Source organism: Corvus kubaryi, unplaced genomic scaffold (genome assembly GCF_017639235.1).
Source record: "Corvus kubaryi isolate FWS band 111438036 unplaced genomic scaffold, C.kubaryi_AGA036_p1.0 133, whole genome shotgun sequence".
NCBI lineage: Eukaryota > Metazoa > Chordata > Aves > Passeriformes > Corvidae > Corvus > Corvus kubaryi.
This window is the reverse complement of record NW_024580667.1, coordinates 36,965,275-36,986,864: the sequence shown is the minus strand read 5'-3', so window position 1 is coordinate 36,986,864 and position 21,590 is coordinate 36,965,275. Positions and strand designations below refer to the sequence as shown.

Here is a 21,590-nt window from a genome sequence, read left to right as displayed (position 1 = left end):
GGGAGGGCACATGTCTGAACAGCCAAACATTATTTTTAAGGCTTTCAAAGAATAGTCTGCATATGAAGAAGGTATGTCTACATATGGATGATTACACTGGTCTTTAATGCCTGGTCCCCATATGTATTTCTCTGGTGCAACAAAAATACTTAGAACCAGGTATTTATATATATATATATATATATATATATATATGGCATCTTTTCAATATTTGTGTTTTATGTACAGTTGCCAGCAAGACTGTGGGCATCATAGGTTTACTTCCTTTGCAGTTGTCCAAATAAAATGCTGTGTCTCAAACCAATGTAGTTCGAAGCCTAGTTTTATGAAAAGTTAGGGAATACAGTTTGAGGCTGGCTTTGTTTGAAATTAAGCCATTCCTCAATGAATCTTGTTATCTGTCTTCCTTCACACACACACACACAAATCCTCACAGTAATGTCTTTCCTTATAACTAAATAGAGGGCAAATACAAATAAGTCTCTCACATGTCCAACCAAATGGGTTCTCTATCCAATTAGCAATTCAGTCAATGATTGCTGTTTTCACTGCCATAGGAAAGAGGGGAGTTCTCCTACAAACCTCCAACTATTTCTAACTGCAAGATGGTCAGGGGACTGGAACACATGGCATACGAGGAAAGGAGAGAAGCGCTGCTCAGGCTGAAGAGGTAAAAGCAGGCAGAATCTGGTTGCTGCCTTCAACTGCCTCATTAAATGTTACTAAGAATGTAGAGCCATATTCTCTTTGTAGCTCCTTGATCAATGAATGAGAGGCAGTGGACACAAGCATCAGTACAGGAAAATCCAATTCTATTTTAGGAATTTTTTTTTTTTTTGCACGGTGAAGGTGGTTGAGTGTCAGAATAGACTGTTGAGAGAGTTTGTCATACCTCCCTCTTTGGAGATACTCAAAACCTGATGTAGGCAAGGCCCTGAACAACCTGATCTAAGTTGAAGATAGACCTGTCTTTGAAGTTGTCCCTGCTTTGAACCAAATGAGGATGTGAAGAGGAGGTGGTGGGGGTGAACCAGATGACCTCCAGGAGTTCCTTCGAATCTAAATGATTGCATGGGTGTGCAATTCTGCTTTCCATGCACTGTGAGTTATTTAGATCTTGTAAGTAGCAGAGACTGGTGTCTCTGGGCTGCGTGTGGATGATGTAAATAACCTCGGGCATGCCTGCAAACAATAAAGGTCAATTCTCATGGTGTGTGTGATGTTATATGGCCCGGAAGAAACAGAAAGGGGGCTGATGACATTTAAAGATTTGATCAAAGTCTTTGTGGAGGTTAATATATGCATAGTGTCCAAGGATTAAGCTTTGCTCCAATGCCTTTTAGAGATTTTAAAAACAAATCACTTTCCTTATTTGACTCTTGGCTGAAACTCTTCTTTTACTGAGGTTATGTCCTCTCTCTCTCAATTTATATTCTTTCTTTTCTTCTCAAACAATGAGTTATTAAAGTCTTCATTTTCAAAAAGTAAATGTTTATCCTTTTTGCAATTTAGCTCATCAGTACTGTGCAATGGAAACACCAGTGATACAAATTTGAATGACAGTTTTGGGGCTATGTGTATCTATCTGTTCATTAGGACATGGCCCAGTGCCAATACCAATCTTCCCACTGCTGTCAGTGAATTTGGAATCAGATCTTTTAGGGCTAGATGCAAAGAGAATGGACACACTGAGTGAGCCGAGAGCTGAATCCAAATCTTTGAGCCAGGCATTAGCACTACTTGTGTCATATCTGAGGACAGATTTTTGCCACATTGTGAGATGCAACACAATTTCCAGAACTTAAATCAACAGTCTGCAAGCTCGGTCTTGGAAACATATAAAATAATTCCATTTAGAATTTTTTGAGTAATGCGTTTCTAAGGAATAAAAATTACCCATGGGAAAGTAAAATTTAGCAGTGATTTGTTGGCTGAAAATATCTGGGAACCACTAGATAGAAATAACCAGTCACTGCTTAGGGCACACTGATATTTTAGATCTTGACTTCCTTGACATGTTTGGTGTTTTACCCATCAGTACCAGGAAGCACCTCCACATGTAACCTGGATCATATATATATATTTATGTTCATCATAGCATCACCTTGAACCACTGAGCAGAGGTTGTCTTCCAAAATGGGCATCATGCATGACAAAGCTCATTATGACAGCACTTACAGGCACATGGAAAGTCTAGGTTTAATTCTTTTCCCTGGCTGATGAGACCGCAACCTCCCATCTTCCTAGAAAGGGGCTTATCCATCACCTGTCACCCATCCTAATACAAGAACATTGTCCTTGATGAACTCTGTAGCGTGAAGGAAATGCATTGAAATATCTTGGGATAAAGTGTGGGAGTGTGAATGAGCCTGGCTGTGAAGTTCCACAGTGATTAGAAATCTCCCATCCCTCCCTGTTAGTTAGCATGTCTTTGAGGCGACTTACCCTCATTCCAGTTTACAAGTGTTCTTTAGTGATTGGTCTCTGTGCCAACAGCTTGGTTTGCACTTGATGTAAGAACTGAGAGCTTGAGCACTTGTGTGGGGTATGCCCAGCCCCCGCCCTTTTGACAATCCTTAGGAGCAGATTCCACACGCTTTACTATCACCCCTTTTACATGTAGTATGAACAAATACAGTGCAGCAAGAGACACAAATCCAGGTTTCTTTTACTGTTTATCAGTGGAACACCAATTGTTTCAGAGTTGTAATTAAAGGATATTAAAACTTGCCTATAAAGTTTCTTATTTGTTTAGGCTTGGAAGGCAGATGAAACATTACTAAATTGTGAATGCATCTTCAGTGTTGTCTATTCTATTAGAACTAATGATAGGCAGAAAAGATACAGAAGTGCAGCATAAAAATTGTATTGTCCAATTTTGACAAATTGTAGTTTTATGGTACCTGTCTTTTTGGAATGCCTTCAGCTTTGAGGAACACTAAGATGACATCATTTAGACATTATTGACTCTGCCATTATGGCATCAATCATAAGTATTTAAAGCATTTAACCCTCCATGAGGAGCTTTGAACTATAAATGGCATTCTATAATAAGTATAGCCTGCTGTTTTATAGCAGTGACACCAGATGTGTGATCTCTTTCATGGCTGCCTGTACTGCCACAATAACTTCTGTGGTTCTCATGGTGCTTGGAACAGCACTTTCATTGAAGACAATGAAAATATACCCATGTTAGGATACAGCAAGCATCTATTTATTTGCCTATATATTTGAACTCATTTTAGTTAGATTGGACTGTCTTTTCTGGAGTGATGTTAATGGAGTTTGGAATCAGTGAGCAAACTAACGAATTCTTGTTCCAGGTAAACAGGAGGTGCAGAATACTTATTAATACACGATGCCACATTCCTTTACTAGAGCCCACAGTTAGGCTAATAACACTATACTCAGCTTTTTCAGCAAATGGCCTTGTTTCTCAGCAGGCCTGAGCACTGGCTTACAGTCATTTTGCAGGAAGCCTCTGCTCATTCATCCAAAGTGTGCAAATGTGGACATGGCGCATTAACTCCGACACCCTCTTAAAACAAACCTGGGCATAATGTTCACAAATCAAGCTGTACATAGAAAAGGAAACCTAGAGCCTAATACTAAGTTCAGTGAGGTCAATATAAAAATTTCTATTCATTTTCTTAGGTTTTGGGTGAGTCACAATGAAGATTCAGTAGGTGTTCAGAGCGTGAAGTCACAGTTTTGAATTTCTTGTGGTCTAAGTGTGTACTCCAAAGTACAAACAAATATGATAAATACATTCAGTTCACAGAGATATTTTTTCCTACCACTAGCCTTTCCAATTTAAAATATACCAGAAATTAAGTTTTCATCCCAGTTTGCCTTAAGTAAGCATGATTTTTTTTGCCATTTTCAATGTCCAACTCTCTGTGAACTTCATCGTTCCAGTTCTCCTAATTGTTTCCATCTGCAGTCTGTCCCCAACCTGCAGACCATCTCTTCTGAGTTGCTGGAAAAGAAGCACTTCCCAGGTGCTTCCATCAGTGTTGGACAAGCATGAGATACATAGGTATCAGGTATTTTAGCATTTAGAATGCACCTAACATTTTCACTGTGGGAGCTCAATGCATTTGCTTACATGTGATACCTACTGCCATTTGAAATGATGTAGATCATGTGAGACATCTGCAGGGGACAATCACATGTGGCACAAGGTATGTGTCACAGCAATGACTGAGCAGGATAGCAGTCATGCACCCTTCTGAAACAAGAGCTGAAATCCAGGTAGCATTCTCTGGGGCATCTCCAACAGTAATGGCAACATTTGGGCAACTGGACCACATCCACCAAGTTAGGCACAGGAGTTTCCATATGTATTGCAAACATCAGCCTGGCCTACCTATAAGGGTACATTGACACCACTAAACAGAAATTGGATATGATCCTGGCATTTTGAGGCAATGCAATGTAAACTGTGCCTTGTTCGCACTGATGAGGACTCACTTACACAAAAGCAAACTGCTTGCACCCACAGACCACACCTCTTGGTCCTGGACCTCCTGTGTGTCCCTCATTGTATTGCTGTGCTCTTAAAAACACTGTTTGTGTGTGTTTGTGTTTGCAGTTTACACAATCTGAAATAATGTGAGAGCTGTGCGGTGGTCCATCCATTCAGCACTGAACTGAGCATATGTGTCATTGTGCCCTTGAACATGGCAGAAAAGATGTATGGTTGTGTAAGAGAAGGCAAAGCCTGCCAGGATAGCATTAGAGAGCCGTACAGAGCATAGGGTATCATAAATATGCAGTCTCGTGTGCATTGCCTGCTAGGAGCCATCTCTGGAATGAACTCTCCACCAAGCCATGGCAGGACATCGTGATGGAGAAAGTGCTTGGAGTGATTGAGCATAGTTCCAGGGAACATATTAGCAATTTAGGACCGTGAACAACCTGAGGTCCCATGCTTGTGCCTTTTCCTATTTTTATGAAGTAACACAGATCTATCTTCAGTGTCTACTGGTTAGTATTATTGATTCTAGGTTTAAAAATGTATGCTTATACAAGCATACTTACATTTATAATTTTTCAAATATAGGAGAAATATAAATTAGAGTTTTCTTGAAAATTTGGTATTATTTTTTGTGCTGGACTATGTGGTTCGATAAAAAACTTGAGTGAGCAATTCTGCTCAGTCTTCCTGGAACTTAGCATGCCAGCTCCCCTAGCAGACCATACAAAGCACCACATTCAGCAGCATTCCTGCCTAAGACATGTGAGATCAGTGTATTCATTGATGTAACCTACATCTTATGGAGAGTAGATAGTCTGGGGATAATGTGCATGCCCCCCAAAAACAAGAGTCAGTGAGAATTAAGCACTTAATACTGGCTAAAATCTGTTCCTGGCTCCAAAAAAGCTAATCTAAATGAGTATTATGATGCACTACTACTTTAAGTTTCGGCAGCCTTCCTGTTGTGGGAATGAGAGTGCTCTGGGGAAGCAAATCATCAGGACATTGATTTAATATCAGATTTGATTTAAGTTTCTTGCAACACAGTGGGTTATGCTGACTCTCAGCCTGTGTGTGTTATTTGGATTCTGGATAAACAAAACAATGGTTCATTAGAAAGATATTAGTACTTTTGTTTTGACTTCTCAGAGCAGGAGAAAGAGGGAATATGCCTTACATTTGCTGTCATTTTTGAAATTTTAAACACCAAAAATCATAGGTAATTTATATGTGATGTATTTCCATATCAGCTCAAAATACACTTCATGAGTATTACTGCTGGTAGAGGACCCATGCTTTCATATGGCTTTGCTGTTCATAAACAGGTTTTCTTTTGACAAGTGAATACACAGATCATTTTGTGACTACTGTACTGCAAGCCTCCAGCAAACCTGAGTATTTGTGGCTTTCACAGTATCATTACTTTTCTATGTGAAACATCTCATCCACACATCTGCAGGATGCCAGTATGCATTGTATTTTACATGTTATGAGGAAATATCTCTTGGATTTTGCAGGGTGCTTTAGTCCTCAAGTATGGATTGCTACTTTTTGAATAGTATTTTTTCTTTGCTGAGGTGAACACCTAGAAATCATCTGTCTGCTGAGAGAAAGTAGCTTAGCTTGTTGTCCCTAAGGACTACAACCAGAGCTATCTGTTCCCAGCATCGTATTGGGAAAATTCTCTTTGTGATGAAAATAACATTGTTCTGAGCTGTAATACAAGCTACCACCCATCATGTTCAAGCAAGACCAGCTCTTGGTGTTTGGGGTCAAATTAATGCAAGGAGGAATGATTTCAGCATGCTGTGAATTTACTCTTCACAAAATAATTTTGTTCTTCATTGTATATGATTACATGTATCCGTTGTACCTTCATCAAAAGGAATTTTAATTCTGTTCCTGGAGTTATCAGGCATGTCTTTCTTTCTGTATTTGAACTTATTTACAGTTTGCCTTTTGGGCACACTTGAGCTGTCCCTGTGCATTATTTGCCTTCTCCCCATTATTATAACATCTTGTTTCTCTTTGTGGTAAGAATACTCTGTGGATTTTTCATAAATCTGTGCTATCCTTGTGGGAGTTTCTTCAATCTGTTTTTTTCTGGGATTTTTAAAAATCTTTTCTACCTACTGAATTCCTTCTGAATTTCAGAGAAAAATGAAGATCCTAGTACTGATACCTGCCTGTTGTCTGATTCAGAAGGAAAAATTAAATCATCTACAAACTGTCCCAAGAATCCAAATCCAACCTAGGCAGCATCACTTGAATCTAACTTGTCAAGTCTTTAAAAAATATTAAAGTACGGAGCTTTCATTTGGCTTTATTTTGCAGTGAAGATGTTTCTCAGAAAGTCATTCCAAAGCAGCAACAGCAACCAACACAGTGTTTTGGAAAACCAGTTAACAGAAATATCACCAAGATTACGCTGCTCTGAAGTTCTTGTTCAACTACTTTGTCATGATTACGGCATGATCATCCAATGGATTGATATGAAAAGAGACACTTAGAAAATATATTTTGTGCACTAAGGTTTGTGTTGCTCCTGAAAGAGTTTAAACGTAGGACTTTCGGTGCCTGTAGCTTCCAGCCATATTCAAGGGCACCTTGATTTAACTGTAAGCAGTGCTCCAGTGTATACTCATAGGGTTATTTCTGTTCTTTGGGGAGAAAATCAGGCTGCAAAGGCACACATCCTTCATGGCAGAATATCTGTCTAGAGAGAGGAAAGCAGATATATGTATAAGGATAAAAATCCCAAATATAGCCTCTAATAGGTGTGATAATTATTTTCAGGAAAAAGTGTTAAGATGCAGTTTAAATCCATGGGGCACATTGTTCCAATGAATATGCAGTGTATTTATTAGGGTACTCAAAGGATTTATAGCTGCTCCAAAGAAGTACATCTGCTCTATGACTACAGGCAACTTTAGTTTCTAGGGAAAGTTTCTTGAAACTTTTTTTAATATGCTTTAACCTCTTGCATGCTGATTTGGCATACCTAAAAGTGAGTTACTTCACGCAGCTTCACAGGCAAAGGCTAAATGACAGCATCCAGCTGCTCTGGATGCTCAGACTGGCTAACCCCTCTGGCTTGGCACCAGCTCCAGACTGTCAAGACTCAAATACACACCTCCCAAAACTTTTGTAATTCCTGTTTTCTGGGAAAGGAAATCAGGGTATAAAGACTGGATGGGAATTACAGTTTTTCCCGTAGTATCCGACTTAGATGACCTCGGCATGCAGTAACAGTTAAGTATAGGGGAGTATACGTCCATGTACACATGTGGAATGATCTGCTAGTCCTGAAAAATGGATATGCTTGGAAAAATAGCCCAACAAAAGCCCACGTCTGCACTGCACAGCCCTACATGCTTTGACCCAAAAAATCTCCTGCCCTTTAGCTATGCTCACACTGGCAGAGTCATAGAGTGGGGTGCCAAGGAAGAGTCTCTTAAGCCACTTCCCATCTCTTCATGCCTGCAAGGGTTCACTCATGTTTCCCCTCAGGTGTTCACAGACCAGAGCTGGAGCTATCATAACCCTGGGAGATGGCTACCAGACCACAACCTCAGTGTACCCCAACCACGCAGGACAGACAGAGCCAAACGAAACAGTGGAATAAGGAGATTCTGTTCTGCACAAAGGAAGAAGAAAATGAGATAGAGATAAAATAGAAAAAGAAAAAGGAAAAAATAACCCAGTAAAATAAGAAGTAATGAATTTTTCATTATATTGCAGTGCAAGTTATTACCACTGTGACAAAAATAATTTGAACCTCATCACCCCTTTTCATAGCTGCTGAATAACTTGTCCTCCTCATATGTGCCCATTTGTGGCTCAAGATATGAACCAGAGAGAATGTAGCTCCTTGCTTGATATTAAGGGCAGGGTAGTCAACAACTGTTTGCTCTGCTGGCAAATGACCCATAGGTCAGGCCATTGCTCAGAAATATCACAGGAGGATATTGCCATTCAGAGTGCTGACTCAGGGAGAGCAGGAATGCCAAATGAATGAGCAATCATCACGGTATTTTGTTTAGGATGGAAAACTCAATTAGAATTCTGTACTTCTCCTGCTTCTTGTTCTTCCTTGTGGCAATCTTTTTACACAACAGCAAGATGTTAACAGTGCAGAATAAAAGGCATGCTAATAAGTATAATTTTCCCTTTTTTTCTTTTTCCCTGAACACTGCATTTGCTTCATGTTCTTTACTCCGTTGTACATAGCAATTAAATAAAGAAAAACTGGTGGTGAGCTGTTTCTTTCCACAGGGATTTTAATTTTTTTCAAGCCACTCCTCTCTGAACATTTGTACATTTGAGAGCAATTGTACATTTGCTCCCTTTCCTCCACAAACACCAGGTCCCCTCTAGGAACTGCTGTTCTTATCTGCAAAGATGTAACAGCAGTGAATAGCAGCAGAACGGTCTGTCTGAAACCCATTTTCATCTGTTTTTTTTTTTTTTTTATACCAAGTGTTATCTTATTCATTATAAAATATTTCTGTTCCTCTATTTTTTTTTTTCCTTTTCTTTTTTTTTTTTTTTCAAATTCCCTGTGTCTACTGTTATTGGCTTTGATGGACAGATGATCAATGATAGCCTGAGACACATTTGACAGAATATGACTTTGGCCTGCATAAATTACTGTCAGGAAATTTTCAGGGAAGTACTGAAATAAATTTGCAGTGACTCAAAAATGTGCTATAAATTATAAGGTGATCCCTGCCACTGAATGATTTGATGGTTAAAACAATTAAGTGAGTTTTTATTTTAGGTGAGTCCTCATAATTTTTCCTTATAGTTCAACTTCTCAAACTGCTCTGAGCCCTTTGGAGGAAAATATTTTAGAAGGGAAATTTTCCCTCTCCCTTGCCAAAAATCCTATTTCTTTTCTGTCAAGCTTGTGTCTCTACTCCCACAGGTAGTTCGGAGATGGCACGGTTTGGCCTTTCCTCACATACTTGTATCAACTCCTACAGGGGGTAACTAGGATCCTTCTACAGTGTGCCACTACCTTCCTGATCCTTTTCTGCTCCAAGTCACCAAATCCCAGCTTTTCAAATGACATTCTTGAAATACTCCAATTAACAGAATAAGGAATAAGAGAGTTTGTGAAGCTCAGGATCCTTATGGGATCTTGAAAATATTCTTCAGGCAGTGGCCTATATTTTATGCATTCAGTATCAATGGTAGCTTTGACTCAGTGAGGATAATCTCTTCTGTCTGCTGAAGAGCTCCTGACTGGAAAATAATTAAAATAGACAGAAAATGTGAATGTTTCTATTATTATATTTCGCTCCTTTATGAAACTACCCATTGTGAGGCTGTATATTTTTTTTCCATTTTGAGTTTTTTCTATGCTGTGAAGAACTCTGGATTTACTTTTTATAGAAAAAATGGCAAATTTTCTAGATTTTTCACTCCCTATCCTGTGAAACTGCTTTTCTTAAAATCTGCAGTCTTCACTCTTATGGTGAAACAAATACAATTTTCCACTTTCGTGACTATTACTAATTCCCCTGAAACGTGAATTTCAAAGCTGCTAGATTTTGGAGGCAAATAAACTGCAGTACTTGTTGCTTTTATAATGTCATTATTTTTATGATAGACTCCTGACCGTGGGAACACAACCTGTGATAACTAAATGTCTTGTGTGGCTGAAAAGCATCAGCAGACTAAGGTGGGGTAGGCACTTTGAAAAAAAAGCCAAATAAATGACCAGTGCACAGCTGCCTCCATCGTGAAGGGGCTGGCACAGAGGCTGGGCTGCTTTTAAGCTGCCTGTGTGTGAGGAGCAAGCATTGATCTTCTGTCCAGCTACTTGCTTCCATCAAGAGGGGTAACTGGCAGGAGGCTGCCTGCCAGCTATAGGCAGCTCCGCAGCTCAGTTGTACCTGTTTGTTCTCAGAGACAGCTGTGAAGAGCAGGCAGGATTGCCTGGGCTTTGAGAGAAGAATGAGACAAGAATATTTTACTGTTCTTTGTGAAGTGACTCACTAGCTATCCATTGCAAATTGATTGCTTCGTGTCCTGGAGCTTTCCTTTCACCACCCACCCTGCCCTCACAGCCCACAGCAGAAGATGCAGAACTGATGCATTCCCATTTTCCATTTGTATTTGGAAATATCCCAGTGACAGCATCCTTGTCCCTGCCGAGCCATGCAGCCTGTCCTCCCCCTACAGCCTCTGTGATGCCGGGGCCTCTCGCATTAGCACTAAAGGGAAGGGGAGGGTGCAAGCCCAGAAAAGAGGTTGGTACCTGTTGCAAAAAAAAAAACCAAAAGACCAGCAAAAACAAAAAGAGAGGGGGAAAAAAAAAGACAAAAAGAAAAAAGACAAAATTTAAAAAAAAAAGACAAAATCAAGTTTACATACACAGCTTTGTGACTCAGGCCCCTTCCCTTGACAGCATCCAGAAAGTGGTGCGTACCCCTCAGCAGTGTGGTGACATAAAGTTCCCAGATGCCAGCAGCATGCTTGTGGTGGCAGGGAGATGAATGGCAAGCTAGAAAGCCTGCCCAAGAGCCACAACAAATAGTCAAGTAGTAACACCAAGCCTAGCTGCATGCTGTGTTTACCTGCTTGATTTAAATATAGCTTGAATTGTGCTATATCACTACTGTTAGGTAGACATGTTTGGAGAAATGGGGAGGCTTTTTACCTAAAGCAGTATTCAAGAAGGGAAAATAGAGTTTTCATTGTAAGGAAGGTACTAGAGATGTAGGGGTAATGCTTTGCTTATCCAATGACTCTCTGATTTCAAGTAATTTGCTTGGCATATGATTATTTTTCATCTATATGGGGTATTCCTTTCTTCTCTTCATTTTTCCCTTTGGAATAAAAAACTCTTTGGGACAGACACCTCATTCAAATTCACACAGTATGCCTCAAGTGCTGGAAACTGTGCTCGTTCTTATCCATAGGTGTTTGCTCTTTAAATTGTCCAGATTAGATTTCACAAATGGTTTTGCAGTGTATTGAATTTATGGCAGAGGTGAGCTCTGCACCTTAAATTCATACTGCTCACCAAGTCACAGGGCTCAGACTGAGGACTCCAGACATGCATATCTGCTTCAAGGAGAACCAAAGAAGTGGTCCATTTCCTGATTCAGTATTAGATTGAGCACCAGTCTTGCAAGAGTATCTAAATTCATTACTTTCCACCCAGCCATGGCAGAAAACAGGGAATCAATTAGTCTCATTAGATTTTTGCTGCTTTAGGATAAAATCTTACGAGAGCACCCCATTACTTTGCTATACTTCAATCTGAAATTAAATTTCTTCCCTCTTTTAGAATGATTCTTGAACACCAGCAGTAGCTGGACCCATACCCAACCTCTACATCTCCTGTCTGCATCTGCGTGAGTCCCTGGCAGCCCTGAGGAAGCTCTGTGCAGTTGTTCCGTGAGGATCCAATAACTGGGGCACTTAATCCTCTAGTGAAAGGACAAGAGAGTGCAACTCCACCTCAGCTCCCCTGCTCAGTAGGAAGGCAATGAAAGCCATTAGTATATTGACATGGCAGATTGACACTACAAGGCTCTCTCTGACTCCGATTGTTTTCCTGATAAGCACTTTCCCTGCTGAGCCTAGTCGCCCTGCCAGAAATATCTTTTTGCATAACTTTGTGTCTCTGAAAACATTACCTTCTTCATTCTAAATATTTTGTGATTTTCACTTAGATGTTTTAACAATTTATATTTGCATGTGATTTAACACCAATTTGTTGATAACTCTCTCATCTCCGAAACAACTCTGAAAATGAGATTATGGCATCTTCCTCAGAGAGTCTGGAAAGAAAACTTGGCAAAAAAACCCAAAACTACACATCACTGTAATGACCACATGCAATGTGACAAAGCCTCCATGCTGACTTTTAATTTTTTCCTGACTGCATAAATTCACCACTTGTAATAATGCATATTTGTATATATTTGGTTTAAAATAATCCATAAGGAAAATATCCAGGCCACTGAAAACAAGCTCCGGTTCCAGAAGAGTGTGACTGGCAACCAGAGGTGTTAGGGAAGGGAAATCCCCTAACAGGGGATTAATTTTGGATGGAATAAATTATGATGTTAGAACAAGCAGGAGTTTGTATACGGTTGCAAGTTTGGGGTATTCCCATAAAGCATTAATAATGGGGACACTATTAATCCAGATTATGATGTGGAGAAGAGCACTCTACCAGCTCTAATGCCTTGCTCTCTGCAGCTGCTGTCCCTCAGGCTGAGTCTGTGGGGCCTGGTGAACCCCTGGGATAAGAGGGTCTGAAAAGTTTGGCTTTGAGTCATTGAGAGTCTACTGAGAACTTCAGTTTGGAAAGCAAAGGAGCTATGTCAGGAAGTAACTACTAGAAGAAGTGAAGTAAAATGTAAGGCTACTTCAAGTATGAAGTACAATTATCCTTGCTGTTATGAAAGGACATATCCCAGCTCTTGCTGCCCTTTGAAATCTTACACTTCTCACAGCTCTTGGGAGGCTTGAACTGTTTGTCTGCTATAACACATGCAGTTCCTTTTAAACCCTTGAGTTTTAAGAGAAGAAACAGCCACTTCACTACAGGTACCAGATGAACATTTCCAGGACAAATGAAAGTCTGTGTAAGCTTGAAATACTCTATTAGTAATTGTTTACATTATCTATTAACATTTTTGCTCGGAGGGATGAAGGGCTGTTCAGAAAGAATCAGTGCTTAACGGCTTAGCCTTGCCACAGAAAAGCCTCTGGCATTTTATCTTTAAGATTCCAGCATATTTCTGTTGCTACTTTTATACTTATCTGCAATAAAAAGCTGATTCCTCCGAGTGCTTTGGATTTGCTTGAATCAGATTTATAGACCAGCATTTTAGCACTGCTCCTAGGTATTGCACGGAAGGGAAAAGCTGCCTCAGGTCCTACAGATTTCCATTTCAGGGCACTGATGTTTCCAGTACCTTCTACTTTCCAAAAGCAAGGTTTTTATTTACTGGGGGTCAAAGTGTAGAGTTTAAATGGACACATTTATGGAAAGAACATTAGCCCAGGTTGCTCCACCATTGGACAAACTTCTGCACTTCGTGTGTCCTCAGCCAAAATGAATGTTGAATGTGGGAGGAGTTTTGTGTCAGGCTCTACCTGCCTGTAAGCAAAAATGTTAGTGTTTTATTAAAAAAGAAGGGTCTATTTGATGATGTGAGACAACATTACAACATTACGCTCTCTGCAAGGCTGTGGAGACTGCTGAAGGTAGGATCTCCAGGTGAGGGCTAAGACACAGAAAAGCAGCAGTGCCAAAGGCGCATGCCTGCTTTACTTGTCTTCTTTTGGAGCACAAGGCTGTCAGCTGTGAGCAGTGACTGTCTAGCCCCTACCTGGGCAATGGCACCTGCCCCTGGAGCCAGCAAGCACGCAGCGTGACACCAGCATTTCCAGGCCACAGATGGCAAGGAGCCTTCTGCGAGATCATGTCAGCCCTCATGCAGACCTGTAAATTATTTTCCTGAAAAAACGTGCAGTAGGCAACCTGGATTGTTTTAAAATGCGTGTTTCAGGTCAAAGCTCAGTGAAACACAGTTCAACCAGGTCATCCAAGACAGTACCCTGGGTGGTCACATATAAATCACAAATTATAGGAGTCTTGCTCAGGTCACTGCAGGTGTCTCAAAAGGCACTAGAAACTTAAGTGAGTCAGTGTTGGGTTTCTGGGGACTGTGATGTGAATGTAGATACATAAATGTAGGAGTATTAGTGTGGAAGCTGAATGTACCCTAACTCTCTGAACTTATATATGTGTTATTCTGAGAATTTGGTAAGGTTAACAGCCATTCTTTACTGTTATTAAAGGCCTTAACTTTTTTCTTGTCAAAGAGGTGATAGCTCTCAGAGACGATGACAGCAAAAAATCCTTTCATTTTACTTTAAAATACTCTGATGAGAAAAGTCTACCTCTGGAAAGTCGCCTGGCTCATTTGTTTTATTTCAAAAATTACCCAAGCGCCCATTTGTGCTTTATAACTGGGATTCTGCATTAGTTCTTGATTAGAAGAGCTGTCATCTGCTTTTCTGCAGATTCAGAAACATGAATCATGGGCAGGCAGTTATTGGTAAAGCTCTGGACCATTTAAAGTCACAAAGTCAAAAAAAAAAAAAAGGGGGGGTGGAAAACCAAAAAGCATTTGTTGAGCAAGAAGACCTGGGTGAAATTCTCAGAACTCCTCTGCCCTGAGAAAGTATCAATAACCATAAAATTTCACAGCCCCCTTTTTAGAACCACAGCCTTAATGTTTTGTAGGGAAAATAAAGCTTTGGTTAACCTTGGCACTGGCAGACCTCATTAAAATAACAGCCTGTCACTTTCTAGTTTAAAATAACAGGGTTGTCAGTTTTATATTCAGCGGAACAATCTACAGTCTTATTCTCTGGGAAGCACAGCGGGTGTGCTGGGCGGGGGCGGGGGGGGGGGGGCTGGCAGCAGCCTAAAGAGTGAGCAACACTGCCATCTCGAGGGCCCCCCAAATCCAGGGTGCTCCCTGGCAGCTGGGGCAACGCGAAACTCAAATCCTGCTGAATCCATGGGGCACACGCTTCACTTTTTAAAAGGCTGAGAATAATCCACCTTCAAGTGTGTGGTGGTTTGGCAACTGCTTGGCATTTAAGTTTATTTTGTGAGAAAATACGGAAATGTGTAATGTATGAAAAAAAAATTCCACAGAGAGCAAATAAAGTTCTGCCTCACTTGTTTTATAAGCGAAGCAAGTCACCCTCACTGAGGTGCCTAGTGTGCTTGAAAATTTTGGGCACCTAATGAGCCATTCTAAACAAAAATGTGTGCCTCAGCGCCCTACATGAAATCAGTGGAGAAATGAAGGTGCCTTTAAAAAAACCTCTGAGAGAGATCCTCTAGCTGTGTGAGATAGAGCGAGCCCGATTCAGTTGCTTATAGATAAATGCCTAGTGCCTCTGAGATATCTATATGAAGACGGCAGATGTAACAAAGGACATACAGGAGACACATCTTTCATGAGGGACAGCCCCTAAAACTTCAGGGCCCAAATTAGCTGCTTTTCATTAAGCCCCTTTTACAAGGAAAACTGTATGTCAGTTAAAATACCCAGCCGTGCTATACTAAGCTGCTTGTGACATATGATTCTTGCCCTGACTGTGACACACACGTAGCAGACACATAAACATAACAAGTTAGTTAGGAACGGTATATAATATGTGCTTGCTAACCTAGTCCTTTTAAATAAATTGTTGGCTGTTAGTCTTAGAATGCTTTCAGATTAAATCCCTAATGGACATAAATCGATGGATGAAAGCCTGGCGCAGCTTTCTGCTAGTAGGGCAGAACACAAATCAGATGGTGGTGAACTGTTTGTTCTTCCTACCTGGCCATGCCCATGATGAAGGGCATGTCTCTCACAATTCCACATGCAGCTCAGTTGCTCAAGCACCATATCCATAAATCCATTATCCAGCTGCCCACCATTATACAAGGTCTATATTATTTTTAATAAAGACTGCAAGGGTGTTGAGTGCATGGCTGCGTGTCTTAGATGCTTCTAGGGGAAAGCAAGCAGCAGGGAAACAAAAAACATGTCTGGCTTTTCACTGGGAAATAATGTAGCATGAAGAAGCAGCATTAGTTAAATGTTGCTTGTGAATTAAAGGGCAAAGGAGTATGTGACTAAAGAAACTACACAGACACAAACATGGCCTCTGATGGCTGCTTTCATGTCTATTCTCCAAGACAAAATGCCAGACCTCTTTCTCCTCACTGTCTCTAGCTGTTCTCTCAGTGTAATACACTGATAGGATAGGATACACTTTACACACACAGCCTGAAGTCCCTGAAATTACAGCACCCCATCACAAGCAGCCACTTGAAACATCTTCCATCTGTGCATCTATGCTGCCACATATTAACCCACAGTACTATATCTGGGGTGACACCCTGGTACTGCAGAGAAGCAACTTCCAGTGAACCAGAAACATTTGTACATTTTTCCAGGTCATAAAGGCTTAATTCTCAATGGACTTTACAGCAAGATGTCTTTGAGCATCCACAAGGAGAAGGTGTTGACAGAAAGGCAAACTGAATAGTCTGCTTGAACTTCACAAGGAAAATCTTCCCAAATTGCAGAATAAACAAGAAAAAAAATGCAATTCAAAAACATCAGGAAGAAGAAAGGGAGGTTAATGGGAACCATTTCTTCTTAACATAAAGATTCCATATTATTTGATTTCATTTATTGCCTTTAACCTACATCAGGTTGGCATGCATTTCACCATCTTTGAACATGATTTTAGCATCTTCTGATAGTCCTTTACCTTTGAGAGTAGGAATTATATGGGTGGGGATGATAAATCTGGAAGGAGTATGCGATGGTCTTGACAGAGAAGAACTTGGCAGAGCAGGACAAAAAGAAAAAAAATGGAATTTACATTTTAAAAATTATTTTAGCACACCCACATTTAAAACTTGCTTTTTGCCCCCAATTGCTTCTGAGCACACTTTATCACTCTGCCAAAGAAGCATTCTTCCATCAGAAATTAAACCAAAGTGATTCTGCTGGCAACTGTCTGCCTGCTCCACAAGCAAGGCTCCTTCTGCAGTCTTTCATGCCTTGTAAAACTGGCATTCTGCGCACTTTTATTTTTACATGGTGTATTCAACACTTACTCTGAGTTCTCAGTTATCCAAATGTCCTGAAATAAAGCAAGGAATGCTAACGTCTAATTCCTACTAAAGTGACAGGCTTGCTTTTAACCTGCTTCATGACTTTGGAGTGAAAGGTGAATAAAGAAGACAGAAACGTGGGTCAGTTTTATTTACTTTATGTCTGAGCCCATGCTGGTAGGCCTGGAACTGAGCTCATGGGTGCCATTCCAAGTTCTGCTGGGGAATTGCATGACATTCGTGACTGACTTGGTCACATAAGAAGTCAATGGCAGAAATAAGAAATAAACTGTATTTCTCAATGTAGGATGTGTAGCTATACCATTCCTGTAACTCTGGATAGGACTTTCTCTTTGCAAATGATGCAAATATTTAACTTTTCTTACTTACATAGTAATGCCTTTCTTCTGTAAGCAATTATAGATCAAGGCAAGGCTATTTTAATATCCATTTTGATATATCCCCCAATAAATTAAAAATTTAACTCTTTGCATGGTTCTTGCTATGTCTTTTTTCTTATGTGAAAGTTTTGTGATTCAGAACAAGTTTCACACCTTCAAAGTAGCTGTAAAAAAGGATATTTCAATATAATATCAGGGCTATGTCAGGAAGATAACTAGGGAAAATCAGGCTAGCTACAGCCAAAGATATCCAGCTGTCATAATCCCTATAAATCTCCGCTAGAGCAAGTGGAAAAGAAATATGTAAAATATCAAAACTGCATATGTCTCATATTTAAATGTTTCCACAGAAGCCTAACCAAGCTTGAAAGTTAATCTTTAAATCAAAGAATAGGAAATACCAAGGAATCATTTACAAGGCCACAGGTCACTGGGGAATACAGTAGTCTGACATCATAAATCACAAGCAAGCAATGTTAACTGAGTCCTTAGTGGGTTTTATCTCATTTTCAAGGGTCTGTACACCTGTTATATATTTTTTAAATGCGGGTGGCGATCAAAACAATGTACAGAGGAACATGTGTAACCATGGGGACTAATAAGAGAATTTCTGTGGTCATGCTTGACAAGAGCCCAGAATTGAAGCCTCTGAAACCCTGAAAAGGGTTTTGCCTGAAAAGGCAAAAGTTTAACATGTCATGGCAGGCATTGCACCTCCTAATTCTATTCTGCATTTGAAGTTACATTAAAAGTACTCCAAAGTCATTGCCAACCCAAACACTGATCTCGCAGAAGTGGCCATCAGGCCACTCCCTAAAAGAGGAGGTGAATCAATCAGTGTTCAGAATTCCTTTAGCAAAGCCATCAGACACCACACTGCACTTCCAGAAGGTTTCAGGATGAGGTTCAAGGAACCAGTTAAACTGATGTGCAAACTCCACTCCTAAAAAGTAAGGATTAACAGAGGTCTGGTCAGACAGCAGGAAAGGGCAAGACTTCAGAGACTGAGTCCACACAAGTTGTGCAAAGTTCCAAAGTGAAATAATGCAGCAGGGAGGTGGGAGGTGGGAGATAGCTGTGAAGGGAAATATCTGAAGGAGATAAAAAAATGTTAAAAGGCACCTGAATCAAAGGCATCTAGAGAGGCCGTAAATGGTAACCTTTCCCTAAGTTGTAGTCATTTTTGCTGTTGCTGCCTTTTGTGAGTCATGCAAGTGTCTTCTTCCCCCCAGGCTCTAAACTGGGAATAACACCTCAGAAGGATGCCGCTGAGATTTAATTAGTTGTCATTTACCAACAATCCTGAGTAAAGTAAGACCATCTTACTTTATCAGGTGTACTCCCTTACCCCAATTTTTTAAAAATCTGTTAGGAAATTTAATGATTTGTTATCTTATATAGAGTATGCATACCCCATTTAATATCTTCAGGAGTGACTGGGGAATGGGAGTCCTCATTTTGATTTTCGGGGAGTATCTGGAGAGCATGTGCAATGTGTGAGCTGTGAGAACCTCTCTCCATTCTTTTGCTGGCTTCTGTGAAAATGAAAGGCTTCTATGCCAAATTACAGCCCTGAAAAGGGTCAGGGGGAAAATCACTTTCCAACAGGTGTTGAATCACTTGTGGTTCAAAACAGAAGTCCCCAAGTCCTAGAGCACCAGCTCTAATTTGAATATGGGCAAAATCTGAATGTGACTCTAAACATCTGAGTTTTGAATAGCTTTACATAACTTCCAGCAAGCAATGAAATTACTGCTCTGAAAGCTAATTACTCACCACCAATATCAATCAGATTGCTTGTGTAAGTAGTTATGCAGGCACAAGCAATAATAAGAAAATCTATCCCTTTGACTTTCCCCTATAAACTTTTGATTATATGACTGGATCCTTCACCCTATGAACTCTCTTCCTTAAACTTTCTATAGGATTTCTCTATCCTCACTGTGTCCTAGCAGGAATTTACACACCATGAACTGCCATGAACCATGGCAGTTTAACTGAGTTGCTTGTGCTGGTTAGCTGTCCCAGTAGAGACCTAGGGGTTTTTACCCTCAGCATGAGCAGAAGGGGAAGAGGAGGGACTGCTGTCTCCCCAAAAACCCTGGTCCCATGCACCAAAGACATCAGAAAGGGCAGGCATCCTGAGACCATCTCCACTTCTGTCAAAGCCTTGTTCACAGCCTGTAAACTGGAATTTATTTTTTGGCTTGACAGGGCTCCCCTATTGAGACTTTAAAGGCTTGCAAATGCCACTAGTATCTCATGTGAAAACAAAGCAACTAGGGCTTGGCAAAGCATGTGGAGGAGATTTATAAGGTGTCTATCACAGCGAGAAACACTGTCAACAACTCATACAGAAAAATACTGTCCTACTTATTTCTTGGGGATGAAAATTCAAACAGTGCTTCTGAAATAACATCCTCAGCTGTTTCTATCTCCTGGCTTATAAAGTGACATTCCACAGGGTTTAAGCATGGCAAAGCAGCATGGGCCATTTGCGAGGACAGCTATCATGTCCTGAGAAAAAAAGATAAAAGAGATAAATAGCCAAGTACAATATTGTACCTCAACAACCTAAAAGACAATCTCAAAACTGAATGGAAGAATGGAGAGCTTTTATTTCTTGGTTTTTTAAAGAACAAAGCTTAGCGATTTCCTTTAAAAGCTATTCAACAAGCTCCCCTAAATCCTATTACAACTTAATGTGAAATGCATCTGTTTCCATAAGAACAACAGTGGCAGCATTCATCCTTTGTAGTCTGTCCTTTGTTGTTTCTTCTATCTATTCTTGTAGATTTTCCCACTCCAGTATACCATACACAAAACAAGAACTGATAAAATTTTAGTCAGAGCATTTATTTATTAAGTCGATGCTGGAAATTCAGTTTGTTCCTGCTTGCTGCCTGAATCATGCCAAATTAAATTATTTGTTCAAGGAATTTATAAGGTAAAGAAACTGTTTCGATACTGTCCCAACATTTCTTGCATGCGGATTCTGTATTCAGCTACATATATTTATCTACACATAATAGCAAAGATGAATATAGTCTCTGCATGACTTCTCACTATAACTGAGATCCAAATGTACTGTAATGTATTCAGCCGGTGTATCTTAAATCAGTTCAACATCAGCTCAGCACTGAACCATTTTTTAGAACCTGCACATGTAGCTGTCTATATAATATTTTTCTAAGACATGACCAAGCTGGTGGGTTTATCTGATGTACACTGTTTAACTGAATTCATATTCAGCAGACTGTGAGGCATATTAATTCTTAAAAAGGTGTATATTTAGAAAACCTTAGACAAAAGGAGACCAGGAAGAGCAAGATGCAACATGCTTTTATTAATGTCTTGCCTGTGGAAAAAGGTGACTTTGATTGTTTGCATGTTCTGAACTCAAATGCTGAGTGTCTTGTTTTTAAACACAGGAAATTAAGTTTTAGCACATTTAGCTTTTTTAACCTTCACCATCATCACCATTACAAATTTAAACAATGTATTGTTTAACATTATAATTAGTGTGGCTTATGTTTTTAATCTGTTTTCCCTCTCATTGTCTCTTAATCAGGTAACAGACATTAAGGAAAAGCTAAAGATCTCTAAAAAGTTCTGGTCAACATTGCCCTACACAATCTGCAAGGATGAGCGAGTGACAGCCGGTCCGTCAGTCGAGGAGGACTGCTGGAATGGCCACACCAAGGCGAGGTGAGGTGGACCCCTCTCCACCCCACCCGGTCCAAATCCCCATCTGGCCTGAAGCGATCGTGAAGCTGAGGGTATTTCACAAAACTGTTTATGAGGGTGAAACAGAAATGGGGAGAACAAGTCATTGTCCGCATGCAGCTTGTAGCCAAGATTACTTATTGTCAAAGTGCCATTAAAGCCAGAGTGTGAGTCAGGGTAAATGTGCACAGCGTGTCAGCATGTGAAGGCAGAAAATGTGCATTGGTTCGGCTCCAGAAGGATAATTTATACTGAGATTTCAAAGAGCTCTTTAGGTCCATTTAGCATCCCTGTGTTGGGAATGACAGCTTGTGAA

General features: G+C 40.2%; 1 protein-coding gene across 1 annotated transcript in view; it reads left to right on the top strand.

The window, feature by feature from the left end:
• GPC6 (glypican 6) overlaps positions 1-21,590 on the top strand; it is a 751,944-nt gene that overhangs the window by 716,845 nt on the left and 13,509 nt on the right. The window contains exon 8 of the mRNA XM_042034994.1: positions 21,120-21,256. Coding sequence (XP_041890928.1) covers positions 21,120-21,256 — 137 coding nt within the window. The remainder of the gene's footprint in view (positions 1-21,119; positions 21,257-21,590) is intronic.